Source organism: Pterocles gutturalis, unplaced genomic scaffold, assembly GCF_000699245.1.
Source record: "Pterocles gutturalis isolate BGI_N339 unplaced genomic scaffold, ASM69924v1 scaffold23892, whole genome shotgun sequence".
NCBI classification, from domain to species: Eukaryota; Metazoa; Chordata; class Aves; order Pterocliformes; family Pteroclidae; genus Pterocles; species Pterocles gutturalis.
In genome coordinates, this window is record NW_010108636.1 from 88,506 (window position 1) to 102,642 (window position 14,137).

The 14,137-nt window shown below is 39.9% G+C and overlaps 1 protein-coding gene across 1 annotated transcript in view; it reads right to left on the reverse strand.

Annotated features, from left to right (window-relative positions):
* The window catches only part of LOC104461213 (sodium-dependent noradrenaline transporter-like), a 63,454-nt gene extending 49,766 nt beyond the window's left edge, over positions 1–13,688 (reverse strand). Inside the window, exon 1 of the mRNA XM_010072716.1 lies at positions 13,517–13,688. Within this exon, the coding sequence (XP_010071018.1) occupies positions 13,517–13,688 (172 nt within the window). The remainder of the gene's footprint in view (positions 1–13,516) is intronic.
* Positions 13,689–14,137: the final 449 nt, after the last annotated feature.

The following is a 14,137-nucleotide window of genomic DNA, read 5'->3' on the forward strand; positions in this document are numbered from 1 at the left end:
AAATCCCTGAGATGTTCCTTCGCCTTACTAGAAAAGAGCCTGGGATGAATCCTCTGGATTTCGTCCTTCATTTAAGCAGTGTTAGTCCTTGCTTTCTAATTTCTGCTCTTTCTGACATTCTCAGGATTACCCTTGTGGGAGCTGCTCCCTCTCTGGTGTACATTGCACAGTGTACACACCTTCTAGTTATGCCACCTGTGCTGGGTGCCTGATATGAGGTGATAGGACTGCCCTGGCAGAGCTCATTAGAGCCACAGTAGTAGCTAATGTACACAGTGAGACAAGGCATGTTATATATGCAATTTCTGGTTCACAACACAATCTCAGATGAAGGGTGTTTCTCTTAAAGATTGCTTTTCTTTTGCAAGCTGTCAAAATAACAAACAGCCCCAAAGTTAAGTACCCTCTGGAGAGGCTGCAGTACCCGTTTTAGGCAGCATGAGATTCATAACTGTGCCAGAGTAAAACAAAGTGCTTAAGCCATCTTAAATCAGCTCTAGACAAGTGCCAGGCAGCTTTCAAGAGGATTAATGTACAAATCAATAGGAGGTAAATGCCTTGAAATTCTGCTAGACCAGAATAAACACTCTGAGGTACACTTAAAACTTGCTTTACCATTTAGTGATTAATCCAATTTTAAGTTGTAAGTCCAATTTTTGGACTCAGTGACCAAAGTAAAACATACCTTTTCCTTCCAGGCTTTATTAGAGATTTATTTTTAATACTGTAATACTGTGTTAGCTTAATCTTTACAAACTCTTGCACAACAGAATCCTCTAATTTCTTCCTGTCCATAAAGGGTTACATTGTGTCACAGAAGTATGAGACAGTTATACATTTCTATAAGAATTCTAGTAAATCAAAGCTGCACTCTCAGTCATTGTAAAGGAAGCCTTCAGGATGAATGTTCTTTCTGATGCCACTACAGGAAGCAGAATAACTATACTGTGAACTACATATAATGCATGTTTACACAGGGCTTTAAAGTAGAAGGCAAACAGTTACATACACTATAAAGCCATTCTTCATGTTTTATTAAAACCCTCCTGTGTTTTCTGTCAACACTACTAGGGAGTATTCTTTATGTGCAATTCTGTGGCGCATGTGCTACATAAACTACAAAATACACATTTCACACACATTTTGAAAAGGATAGTATGCTATCTAGCCATAAAGAATATTTCCTTATATAAGACAAACACTGCATCAATTTAATTTATTTGTGAACTTTTATGGCTGTGTCTGATGCTGTTAGCAACAATTTTGGCAAATTACCATTACATTCATGGCTACTACTGCGTAACTGCCCAGAGCAATGCAAAACCCTGCACTCTTCTCAAAGATGAGAGTTGCTATTGGATTGTGCTACAATTTTAGAAGGTGTGGGCAAGGGTAGCTTTCAAATGTCCATGGCTTCTTTACTTTGTACCTTTCTGTTAGCACTGAACACGAGAGTTTCACAAAAACTGTTGTAGTATATTCTTCACAGAAAACCTTTCCCTTTGGAAGAAATCTGCATTTGGCCCAGGGTAGTAGGGCAGTGCTGGTAATAGTCTGTATGCAATGCAGAGCCATCAGGTGGAGGGGTCTCTGAGAATTTGGGCATTGTGGGCACAAAGCAAAACTTCCCAGTAGCGCTCATGCAACAGGAGGACTATAAGAACTGCTTCTCTTGATGTTTCCTTGCTCCAAAGGGTAAATTGCATCTTGCATAGACCAGTATGAAACCACGACAGTGCTGCATCAGTGTAGCTGTACTGGCTACACAGTGTAGCCTTCCTTCATTTTCTGTCCCACTGCTCTTCCTCTTTCCTTGGGAATTAATCAGACAGAAGTTTTTATTTAAGTTTGAAAGCTGAGCTTTATGTTTGTTCTTACTTAGTGGACTATTTTCCTAATACGCTTCAAGCAGTGAAGTAAATTTTCCCCTCAGTCCAAGCTGTCCAGTACATACTTTATCACTGCCATTCTGCACGGGGCCTCCTAGCTCGAAATGCCATACAAGAATGTGAAAATGACCTCAGGGCCCATCACAGCTCACTGCCAAGATGAAGCAGAGGCCTATTAACAGTTAGAAGCAAAATCCTTCTTGTTTCATCACAGTGTAAACTTCTGCTAGGGCAGATTGTGGGGCCGTTTTGTTCACTGATTGCTCAGACCTTGTGATAAATCAGTGTGGCTGAGCTTGGTGTTTTCAGCTTATCACACTGCTGAATTTTTGTTCATATTTCTAAACAGCTTGTAAACACATAGTACCTCATGGCTGTAAAACAGTATTTAGAGGGAAAATGTAGGTGATCTTTAAGATCTCTAAATCTCTTAATTTAGGGCTAGAGACAGTGATTTTGTCATCACCCTCTGTATGTATCAATGAAGGATTAACCTGCAATTTAGGAATAGCCTGGCAACTGTTTTCTGTCACTTGCTTTTAGGGAAGAGTCAAGGCAGAGAGAGCAATTGATGACAGCTATATTCCTACAACCACCAATTTCAAAAGCTCAAAACCCATGGGTTAGGCCCCAGAATAATTTAAAATGTCTTAAAATATAAGATCTAATCTAATCCTTTTATTTGCCTGATGGCTTTTAGTTTTGTATTTGTGTTGTATTTTCCCAACTTTTCTCTTTAGCCTTGAGAGCTAGAAAGAGATTCTTGCCTCATCATTTGTCTCTATGAAACTGTGGGAGCAAAAAGCACTTCTTAAAATAGTCCTTTTTTCTTTCTTGTGCCCTACATAGGAGAATGCCGCGATCATAGTCTAACTCTCACAAAGTAAATTCATTTTGTGTAATAATGACAATCATCTATGTAAGTCCTGACATTTTACTTATTAGGTAAAGTACTGAGCTATTGCACTGAGCGAAGATCAGTTATTAGTGAGTGGAAGTCTTCTATATCAGTTTAGGCAGAACAGTTTTTTATTACTTTCCTCTGTTTTTCTTCTCACATAATTCTTAGTCTGGAAAGTCTGTCTACTTAGGAGTCCTTAAGAGAGAGACGTCTGTTATTTGGGTTGAAATCCTGGCTCTGGTGACGTCAATGGAAAAAAACCACCCATTGACTTCAGCTGGGTCAGGATTTCTCCCTTGGGGTTTACGAATCTATTGATTTTGACTAAGGCTGTAGGGATGTACATAAATGAGAAACAAATTGCAGAAAAGGAGCAAATTATCAAACTCTTCCCCGAAACAAAATCCTGGAGTGTCTCTGGTCTCACCAACACCTGCCTCGTGATCTCATTGACACATCTGCATTTCTCTTTAGAGGGGAGACAAAAGCACTGCACAGCACAAGCTATTCCTTAGTTTTGTGATAAATCTTATAAATCTGATGCCTATTTACAGGTATAATCACCCCTCAGTTGGGGGCACGAGCTTTTGAGCTTTCTTCTAGAATCAGTCTTAAGGGGACGTCGGTAGACAGATACGGTCCTGCAGGCTAACAAAGAGTCATGCAGCAAAGATACGTTTGAGTAGCTTCTAAACTGTGAACTTGATGTTTTGATAATACTTGGCCTTCAGCCTTCTACTATCATATTCCAATATACTTAATTGCTCTTGCTTAGTGAAACTCTTAGCTTTCTGTTTCTGGTGTTGGAAGGCGGGTTACATTAACACTGAAGAAGAAGAAAAAAGCATGGCTCTTTACTGTAGAATAGTAGTGAAAGTCTGTGTGAAGCTTGTTTGTTTTCCAAAGGTAAATCCTTGGACTTTTGAGGGGATTGCAGAGAACAACCTCCTAAACTTAGTATTTGAGAAATTATTTCTTCCTGTATCATTCTTTGGGGAGAAGAGAAAGTGTCTCCATTTTAATGTTCCACTCATTTTAAAAATGGTGTGTTCAGGGGGTAACATCTTATTATCAATGGTGTGTCTCCTTGCTGTCATTGTGGCCATGCTGACAAGTGAGCTCCTTGATGTGAGTTAGGCATCACTAAAAGCTGTCACTCCTTTAATGTCCTAATAAATGAAATGAATCAGGAAATCCAAGAGTCTGTTTGGGAACATTCATTGCTGTTACTGGGAAGCTCTGTATTTCAAAGTCATGAGTCACCCTGTTAGGTCCTCCAGTAATTTTTTTTCTATAAATGCAGTAGATTGCTGTGACATTAATGATCAGGTTAGAATCTACTGTGATCTATAAGGATCTACTGCTCCACCTTGTGGTCTGAAAAAAATTTTCTGTTATTCTACTCTAGAATTGTATGTCAGAAAGTCCAGCCTCTCCCCTTTTTAATTAAACTGGAATTTGACTGGAATCAGGATCATACTTTTATTTGAGATGTGGATCTTAAGGGCGAGTAACGTGGCGTGCTTCAGGATAGTCACCGCAGGAGGTGTTTGATTACACAAGAGAGAAAAAGTTAAATGAGTGAAGAGTGCTATTCAGTACACGTAGTTCAGAAGGTGCAGAATAAATAATAAATATCTAGCAAACAATAAAATACACAATACTCGGCTGCCTTTTTTTCAGTATGTGTGCAAAGGCCATGGTAACAGTTTGTTTGCATGGTCAGTGAGGCAATCAGGTAGGCTGTATTCCTCCAGGCTGCCGATGGGCCACAGAATCAGCGGCTTCCCACAGTTGTGCAGACTCCAGTAAACATGAATGCTATGCAGTTGCCTGGCCACAATCCTTCCTGTACATCGATGCCACAAAAGCTGTTTCTCAAACTAACAAGAGTGCTATAGCAAGACGTGGCTTTTTACTCACTCTGTCACTAATTACAGTGCTTGGAAATCATGCAATGTTTTTCCCCAGCTCTGAAATAAAGTCTGTAAAGAAGTAGTATCCTTCTGCTGTTGAAATCACAACTCCTGTGTAATTCAGTGGGGTGGGATCAAGCCAGTACTGCTCTTTGGAGGCTGAGCTTGTTCTAGGGAAGCAGTTTATAACAAAGCAGTCCAAGAAAGGCTTTATATTTTTGTAGTCTAACACCACCAGTCTGGTAGTGTTGGATCCTATTTTGGACACTTAAATTAGTGTATATTCTTAAACCATAGACAAACAATAGCAACGAGTTAATGCCTACATGAAGAGCACAGCTTCTGCAGTCATTTGTGCTTTGGAAGTGAGTGGTGGTGCTCATAAAGCCTTAAAGAGTAGGAGCACTGGAAAAATTACCATGCTTTATAAAAACGCTCATTGCATAATAAGGGCAGCTTGTGTTACTGCATGCCAGCAATCAGAACGCTAATCATAAAAACATTTATGGGCTGGCAAAAGACAACTGCCCGCCCAATGCTGTCCAAGTTTTGTTTACTAATATGTTGTTATGGAATTCTGTGCACTGGAAACTTGGTAGCATGCTTTGGATGAACATGAGTGTAAAGAAGTATGTGGCTTCGGTAGCCAGATCTCCCTGCTGACAGTTTCTGTTTCTGACTGGTAGACTGTAGTTCTCAAAGTGAAGTACTGTTCTGTCACCTTTGTCATGCTTCAGGAGAGAGATTGCAAAACTTGTTTAAATAGAGAAGAGGAGAAAGGAGAAGGAAGAGTTAAATTAAAACAAAGGATAGCTTTGTTAAGTAGTTTAGAGGTTCTTTTCTGTGGTCTTCATGATGAATAATATGTCACAAGGCAATGAACTTAACTTTCCCTTCCATTCCCTCCACCTCCTTCCCTCTGCTTTATGGATTAAAGGTTTCAAAACCTGTATGGCTAAAATTAAGTATGCTGAATCTATACAGAAGTTAAGAATTACACTACAGTTATCTCTCCAGAATTTCCATGAGAACAGGGCTTATTCTGCATTACTGGGGGTCTAGGAACTTTTGGTGCCGATTTCCTGAAGGACTCACATGCCCGTCTTTAGGAAGTCAAGTTTTGAGTGTCACTAAAGCCTTTCATTTGAAACCATTCTGACTTGGCACCAGTGCATCAGATCTACACAGTTGGGATGGAATCTTGCCATGAAGGGTTCAAAACTTAACTCGGAGGCAGGGAGAAGGAAAGGGGAAGATTAAGGAGTTGTAGTGTGAGCAGGGAATTACAGGTTGCCAGGATGTGGGTAATAGGCTACTAACATGAATCCTTTGTCTCCAAATGCTGTGAGGAAGGGAAACTGAAGGTTTATAATCAGTGTGATGTTCCTGGAATCTTTACATGCTCTTCATTGGAACTGGATTGGGGCACTGGAGTTGTCCTGAATACAATTTATTTCAACTTTAATAATAATAATCTCTTGTTGTCACATTTCAAGTCAAGAAGTCAAGAGTTAATGGCAAATTAATCATAATGCCTGACTTTTTCAGTGCAAGATTGCTCCAAATCCATTATCATGGGTTTGTGTGTTCTGTATGAAGGATGTATACAGAGAGAATGGAAAGTACTAAGGGCAAGGTTGTACTAAAAGATGTAGAATGGTATTACAAAGAGACTCCATTTAAATTTGTCTCCTGCCTCCTGAATTACAATATTTTAACATAAATATGTATCTAAGCATAGAATTTATTTGGTTATGGTTTATTATTTTGTAATAGTGCTGAGAGCAGTTAGGTACAACATAGGCTAATAATTACAGTGTATATAGATGCTGTGGGGTTTATGGTGCAAACTGATATTAGAGAGCCATACTACAGCTCTTAACTATTTAATCAATTGGTTAACCTGGGGCAAAGGCTTTAGAACTGGGAGCTGCTGATGTGCCTCCCATTAGACACAGAAAAAATGAAGGCACGGAATATTTGATGTTGCTCCTCAGAACTGCTGAGAATTCTTTAAACCATTTGTTTCCTTTTTAATCCACAGTAAGAGGTTCAGTAATTTGTGGACTGATTTTAATCATAATTTCCCTCACAGCACATCTAAATACTGGCTCAAGCTGTATGTTCCCTCTGATCTTATGTGTAAGTAGTTATATTTGCATTCTGTTTCATATCGGTACAAGTATGGGGAGGAAAATATCTGTCTTGAAATAACATCTTCAGACTGCTGGAGCTGTATTCACGTATTCACTGAACTGACAGATAGGTTTGTGATATCTTGCCAAAAGATGAAAGGGAAATTCTGCCCCAAAACCATGTAGACCATGTCTCAGCTTCCTTAGAGATACTTTGGTTCTTTTAGTAAAGAAGGGCTGTTGGCTGCTACACTCCTAATATGGCCTTTCTATTTTCCATTGCTCCCAGTGAATTTAATAAAGAGCTTAAAAAGGTGTTAGTGAGAAAACAGACTAAAACCAGATGAAGCTTAAGTGCCTGCTACTTCAGCTTGGATCAGTAGCCCACACCTGAGATCCCTAGCCGAACTATAAGAAACTCATGTATCTGTTTTAATAGATGTTAATATGAACGTAGAAGGCTTCCTAATGTGACTTTCAGAATGTACTTGTCTAGGAGGGATATATATATCCTATGGAATGGCGTTCTAGGGATATTTCAGTACCTCAGTTTCCTGACAGAATTGAGAAGGGCGTACAGCAATGAAGGCAGGAGCCAGGGGAAACACCTTAAGCAGAGATTTTAAATTTCCAAGCAACAGAACTAAGTTTACTACTTGATGTCTTTTCTGCCTCTTACTTCAGAATAAAGTGCTTATGAGTGGTAATCAAAAAGTGTTCATTCAGCGTGCTTAGAAAGAGGTTTCTTTGCTTTAGTCAGAACAGCTCACTTGGTTCACACCAAATTGTCTTGGTAACGTGCAGAAGCAAAGGTAGAAAACCAGTTTAATTGAATGGAGCACCCCTTGGATCAGTTCTGAATGCTTGCCCCGCGTTAATCACAGGATTGTCCTCTTAATGTGTAACGTCAAGCTAAATACTATGGATCTTGTCTAGAACCTTTCTGTGCTTGTATATCTCTTGCACGTTTGTAAAATTGTCAATCTAAGGGTTGCTAGAATTGTTCAGGGAACAAATAACTTCTCTGCTCAGCCAGGTATTTAGCTGAGAGTCTGTATAGTGTATCACTTACACACTATTTCATGGTATCTTACACCAGAGTCAGAAACTAGGATTTTATAATTGATGAAAGATTTGTGTGAGAAAGATTCAGTTCTTCCTTAACAACTATTCATAATGCTTCATATGTGGTAGGTGTATGATGTAATAGCTTACAACCCTGCAGACATTACAGTTCTGAAGATTTATTTTATGGAGCTGACAAGACATATAGAGGAGAACAGGGAAATTCAGAGAAGCAGCTGGCAACTGGCATGTGAGCTGCAGTGCTGGCAAGCCTAGCCTAGGGCTCTGTATAGACCAGACGATTAGTGGCTGATCAAGGAAAGACAAGAGAAGTGATGAAGTCACGTGAGAAAGGGAAGAGAGCAACTGTGAGCTGGCCACTGAATCCAGCTCTGGGGAAGGAGGTACTGTCACACCACACAACTGAACATTGTCCCCAATGTCACACGATGCCTGGGAGCCCAAAGCTCATGGCCACAGTGTAAAGATCAGCAAAACAGTTTAACCACTGGTTCGATGTGCTAACGGGAATTGAAACCCCCTTCTTAGGAAACCAAAATCCCTAGATTTGCTAAATCTAAGCTTTGATTGATTGATGAGTCAAACCCTTGGCGTAGGCTTTGCAGAGAGATTACTTCAAAGTTGATTTATTATGATCATCATCAGTGCTATTTTGGAATGTAAACTCTGATATTACAAGGCAAACGTCACCTACCTTTGAAATGTAAAGTGCTAGATTATATCCTTTCTCAAAATAGTAATTAAATTGGCAGACACTTGGCAAAATGCAGGGGGCAGAGCCTAGCAGAAAGGCAAGGTGCTGCTGGTCAGCACCAGAGCTTGCTTTTGGCGAAGCAGTGTGCTAGCCAGGGCCACAGCTCTGCGGGAGGCGATAGTTTCACAGACGTCATTCTCAATGTGCCCCAGCCCTTGGCTGCTGCCTGTGTGCTGGCCCTGCTTGGGGATATTTGGATTTGGTTGTATGGTGTCTGTGGTACCTGAACTGTGGATTTCTCAGTCCTGCATTACAGCCTGTGGAAGTATGAATAGGAAAGGAAGCATTAGGGTAAATTGTAAGATACTTCTATTCTAAAGTGCTGGCGAACTGTTCTTTGAAGCAAACAATTTCTCCTAGAAATAATGTGGTCTAAAAATACTGTAAAAAAATAATGCTTCAGAGGAGATGAAAAGTGTACATTATGACAGCTAGAGAACTGTTAAAATATTTATCTGCAGCTATTCGTAAATTCATGAAAAGCTTAATCTGATTCTTATGATACAATAAGTCTCCAGTGACTAATCTGACAATTACATGCTTCCTAATGAGTAGTCAGAACATGACTGACCTTGCAAATACTTTGGCTCACAAAAAAAGTACTTTATGTTGGTAAATTCTTTTTTTCACATATTTCCATGGGAAATATTAATTTTGCCTGTGACTATGCAGGAAAATGAGGTAAGAGTGAACATTAAGACTACAAGTATCTTGTACAAAAACTACAATAGCTTTGTTAACTGAGACTGAGCATCATCCTCCCCCACTGTGAGCACATCAGTTAATCATACTAGGCATTAGTCAACTGCATTTGGCATCAGTAAAATTTTAGATGTAATCCAAATATCAGGGTAAATCTTGCCCTAAGTTGATGAGAGTCTAATTTTAATCCTCTTCTTATTCTTTAATTCAGCATAGCCTCTTACAGAACTTGGGAGCACTTAAAATGTGTTATAACGACTTGTTTTGAGTGCATTGATGTTGATCACTTACAGAGTCATACAGCTAGGGAGTCTCTTTTTAAAAAAAAGAAAAATGGGCTCTTGCCAGAAAAGAGCTCTAATGAGGATATAGCACTTGTGAGAATAGCCAGTAGAAGTGACTGTAGTTGATGATTTCTCCAGTGACATACTCTGCTCCTTGAAACTCACAAATGGAATGCACACTACTTAATTTGCTACAAACACTGCTTTTCCTTTGTACTGTGAGCAGCAGGCAAACACATGTAAGTTGTGATGTTTATCGATCAGCCAAAGTGACAAGGTGATATTTGAGAATTCCCCCTTCTGGAGTGTTGCCTTATCAGCTTAATGAGAGCTTGCAGAATTTTAAAATCTGTACAGAGCCTCACTATCATCTTATAAAGCAGGTTAGAGCACATAGTGGGCATATCCTGCTTCCAGGAAGTCAGCAAGGGCAAGGTCCATCCAATCTGTTCATACTAAACTGCCCTGAAAGTTTTCTGTGGCCTGTTTCATATTACAATACAGCCATTGGGTCTGTCTCTGCCCTTGTAAGGCAGACAAGTCCTATGGAAGTAGGTAACTTATACAAAAAATAAACACTCTAGCTCTCTAGATCTTAATAAAGATTGGGGATTATTTTTTTTTATAGCAGAAGAATGTTTCCAAAAATCAGAGTTGTTCACAGAAGGGTTACATTCTGCCATCTATCTTTGTGCAGAAGTCCCACTGGGGTCTCTCAGCAGGCTACTCCCAAAACACAGATGTTTCTAGCTATTCATTCAGCATTTCAGTGCTGCTGAATGCTTCTTACTCTCTAGCTTTTTGTTACTGGGAGCTTGTTAAAATACAAATAGGTTTTGTTGTTAACACTACCGGTGCTGTCTCCAAAGTTACTTAACATAAAAAGGTCTATATAACTACCACTGGGTGGTGTATGCCTCGTGTAAGTAAAACTAACTGGAGTAAACTATCAGGAGTTTTGTACATGTGGAACTTCAAGATCTAACCCAAAAGCCAGTATGTCTAGTTTTTAATCAGGAAATTTCCCTGGAGTTTATAAAAGAAAGAAACTCAACAAATTGGCTAATAAGAAAGTGGGGATGTATACACATCCATGTCCTTGTAAAATTCAATGTTCAATGAGGGAATACGGTGTGTATTTATACTTTCTTTCTGAGTTCTTGCAAGTTCTCATGCTTTATTGAGAACCACCTATTTTTACAAGCATGGAAAGGCCCTTAGTGTGTCTGCTGGCATCTTAGATTAATCACAGCCAATCTTAAGAACATAACAGTCCACATTACCCACATCACATTTTTCAGATGTACAGGGGGCTGCCATTTTCTACCACTTCCATGTCTTTGATGCTGTTGTTCAACATTTAAGAGTATTTGTTGAACCTGTGTGGGTGTAGATTTTGGAAGGATGACAGAATTTCTTTTTGCTAGATAGCACAAGCGATGCTGAAAACAAGTGTCACAATACCTACGTGGCTTAGCACTTGTGGCGTTACAACATGCTTCCTTTTTACTGCCTATTTTATATCCATCTGTTGAAGATATAGAAGTCTGTAACCCACTATCTGCATGTAAAGTTAGCTCTAACTAAATTGCTAAGGCTGAGTAATTGCTGAGACTTTTCGAATAAAGAGAAACTGAGGGAGGAAGAGGAAAGGAAACCTTTTTCCTTCCACTGATTTCCTTTATACATACCATCCAATTCAAGTTTAAATGGTTTTGGTTTTGTTTTTTGGGGTTTTTTTGTGTGGTTTTTTTTTTCCTTTATCTAGTAGCTCCTTATAAATATCATAAGGCAAGCTGTAACGCCATTATGAGCATCTTGTTAAACTTTATTAAAGACTAGGTCTGAGTGTGCTACACAAGTATAGAAATGCCACCTCATTTTTTCTCTTTAGCTTGCTCGGCAGCCAAGCAAAACTACTAAGATAATGAAATAAAATTTCTCCATGTTTATTAGTACCTTTGTTTTTATTACATCTTATGTATGCAGATACATAAGCCAACAGTTATGGGAAACCCATTGGATTATTCTTTTGAGGTAGCAAAACTTGCTCTAGTGCTAGAAGGGTTCCCTCCTGGAGTAGTGGTGTAGAAAAAAAAAAAAAAAGATATTTAAGAATATCTGTGATTTTAGGACTGGAAAGATAGCAGTGCAACCAATGATATCCCATAGCTCTGCCCATTGACTCATTCTTTGTTCTTGCGGGAAAATTTACCTATAGAGCTTTTGTAAGATAATTCATAATTTCTGTCGTCTGCAGACCCTGAGCAAGACACCTTGCTCGATGTCCAAAGCTAGACTGAGAGATGACCCAAAGTTTGACAGAGAGAAGGAACTGAGTTGGCTTGAAACTCAGTACTTTCAGAGCCTGAATCTCCCAGGAGTTTCTAATAAACAGAATTGATATGTATGTCCAACACAGGAGGCAATAGGTGGAAAAATTTCAAGATAGGACAGAAACAATTACTGTAAAGAGAAGGACAAGAGCTGTTAACCATTCCCTGGCTATATTCCCGTTCCCCAGTTCTCAGCACAGGGTCTCTCCTGGGAATTCTGTCATGACTGAACAGTATTAGCTGATGTGCTGATGGCCATACTCTAGCAAAGCATAGAAAAAGAAAAATAATCTCAGTATCTAGAGATGATTAAACTTCATTAAGCCAAACACAAACTGTAAAAATTAGTTTGTCCCCCTATTAGCCAGAGCCAATGTGTGTTCATCCAGCTCAGCTAGCTGATGTCCTCCATGAGAACACCTCATTAGGAGAACCCCAGTGCTGATGGTTTTTGACCACTGGGGTTATCCCGTCTTTCATTTTATGGTAAAGTAAGTCTTTTAAGTGCCAGTAAAGAATGTTGTGAAATTGTGTATGTGTTCAAGAATGACATCCTAGGTGTTGATTGAGACACATACTGTGTTCATACTGCAGTTGTTTCTCTATTGAAGAGCAGAGTAAACAAGCATTTCTAATCTCTGTACCAGTAAGCAGTTCTCAGTCGTTCTTGCGTAGCGTAGGGCCTCTCTACCTTTGCTTGTAAAGCTCCGATTCCCCTTTGATGGTATGGAAGAATTCATGTGAACTTTTAACTGGAAGGTGCATCATGTAGCTATGAAATAGTTAGCTTTCTCACCACTGCTATTTGAAAGTGTTTGAAATAAAATATGCTAATGAAGACCCAGGTTTCTCTAGCTGAACTGACATAAGACAATACATGGAGACTAAACAAAATGCAAGAGAGTTGCAGCCTGTTACTCCTGTGCCTGAGCTAGCAGCAAATTATAAAGGAAGCAGGTTAGGAAATTAGGTGACCCAAAAATACGACAGAAGAGTTCAAGCACTCTGGGTGTGACCTTGTGCAATGTGGGACAGGGGAATAGATCTCTTTCACTAGAATTTGCCAGATGACCTGGAGATTTGACAACAGTGCATATGTACTGAGTGGCATGAATGATGATGCTGCTGCACCTGACACCATGGAAGCCTGCAGGGATCATTGTGCTACAGCAGTGTGAATTGCTAGAATTATTTTTGGACATAATGAAATAAGGATGTAAGTTATTTTTCAGTACTAAGTATTTTCTTCAGCCTCTCTGGGTGGTAAGCAAAAAGATTTTCTGACTCCCCTCAGAAGTTTTGGAGTTACCAAACTAGACCAAGTGTTTAAGTCCCAGCTCTTTCTAGCATCCTATTAAGTTCCAAGGACGGGTGTAGTTCCATATTATTTGATAGGGATTTTCCCATCCTGCATTCCTCTTTGAACAGGAAGCAAGTATTTTACACTACAAGTGTGAACCATTAGCCTTTATCACCAGGCAACCACATTATCAGACATACACAACTATCTTACAGCACATGCTTTCTGTGTAGCAGTTCTGTCTGTAGCATTCTCCATTCACGCAAACCCTTCTCCGTCTGCCAGGCTGGGGCTGTTCTCCCCGTGTGTGATCTGGAAGCACCCCGGCACCTGCCCGGCACGCAGATGGTGTTACTCCAGCACAGCGTGGAGTCATCACTGGCATCGCAGCGTGTTTCAGGGAGATGGAAGGCGATGATGGAGTTACGGTCCTACTGATGATGTTGCCAGACAGTCTGATCTAGCTAACTGTTATTATTGTGTGCAATTTGTTTTGTTGCTGTCATTGACAAACTGTGCAGGTGTTGAGCTTTTATTTGTTAACAAGTCTCCTACCTACTTGTGGGTGCGTGTGCATGTGAAGAACCCCCAAACTGCAGAACGGAGGGCAGAAATCCTGATCCCACGTTCAAACCGCCCCAACAAACCTTCCAGTGCCCCGGCGCTAACTTTTCTAGGTGCGGTTTTTCTGCTCAAGTGTGTTTTTGTTTTTCCCCTCTTGATGTTATTTTTTCGAACGAAAAAAGTGCTAAGCAGGCTGAACGGGCAGCAGAAGGCAAATACGCCTGTGCTCAAAACTAAGTTAAACTCCGCGGGGTGTGCGAGCGATCCGCG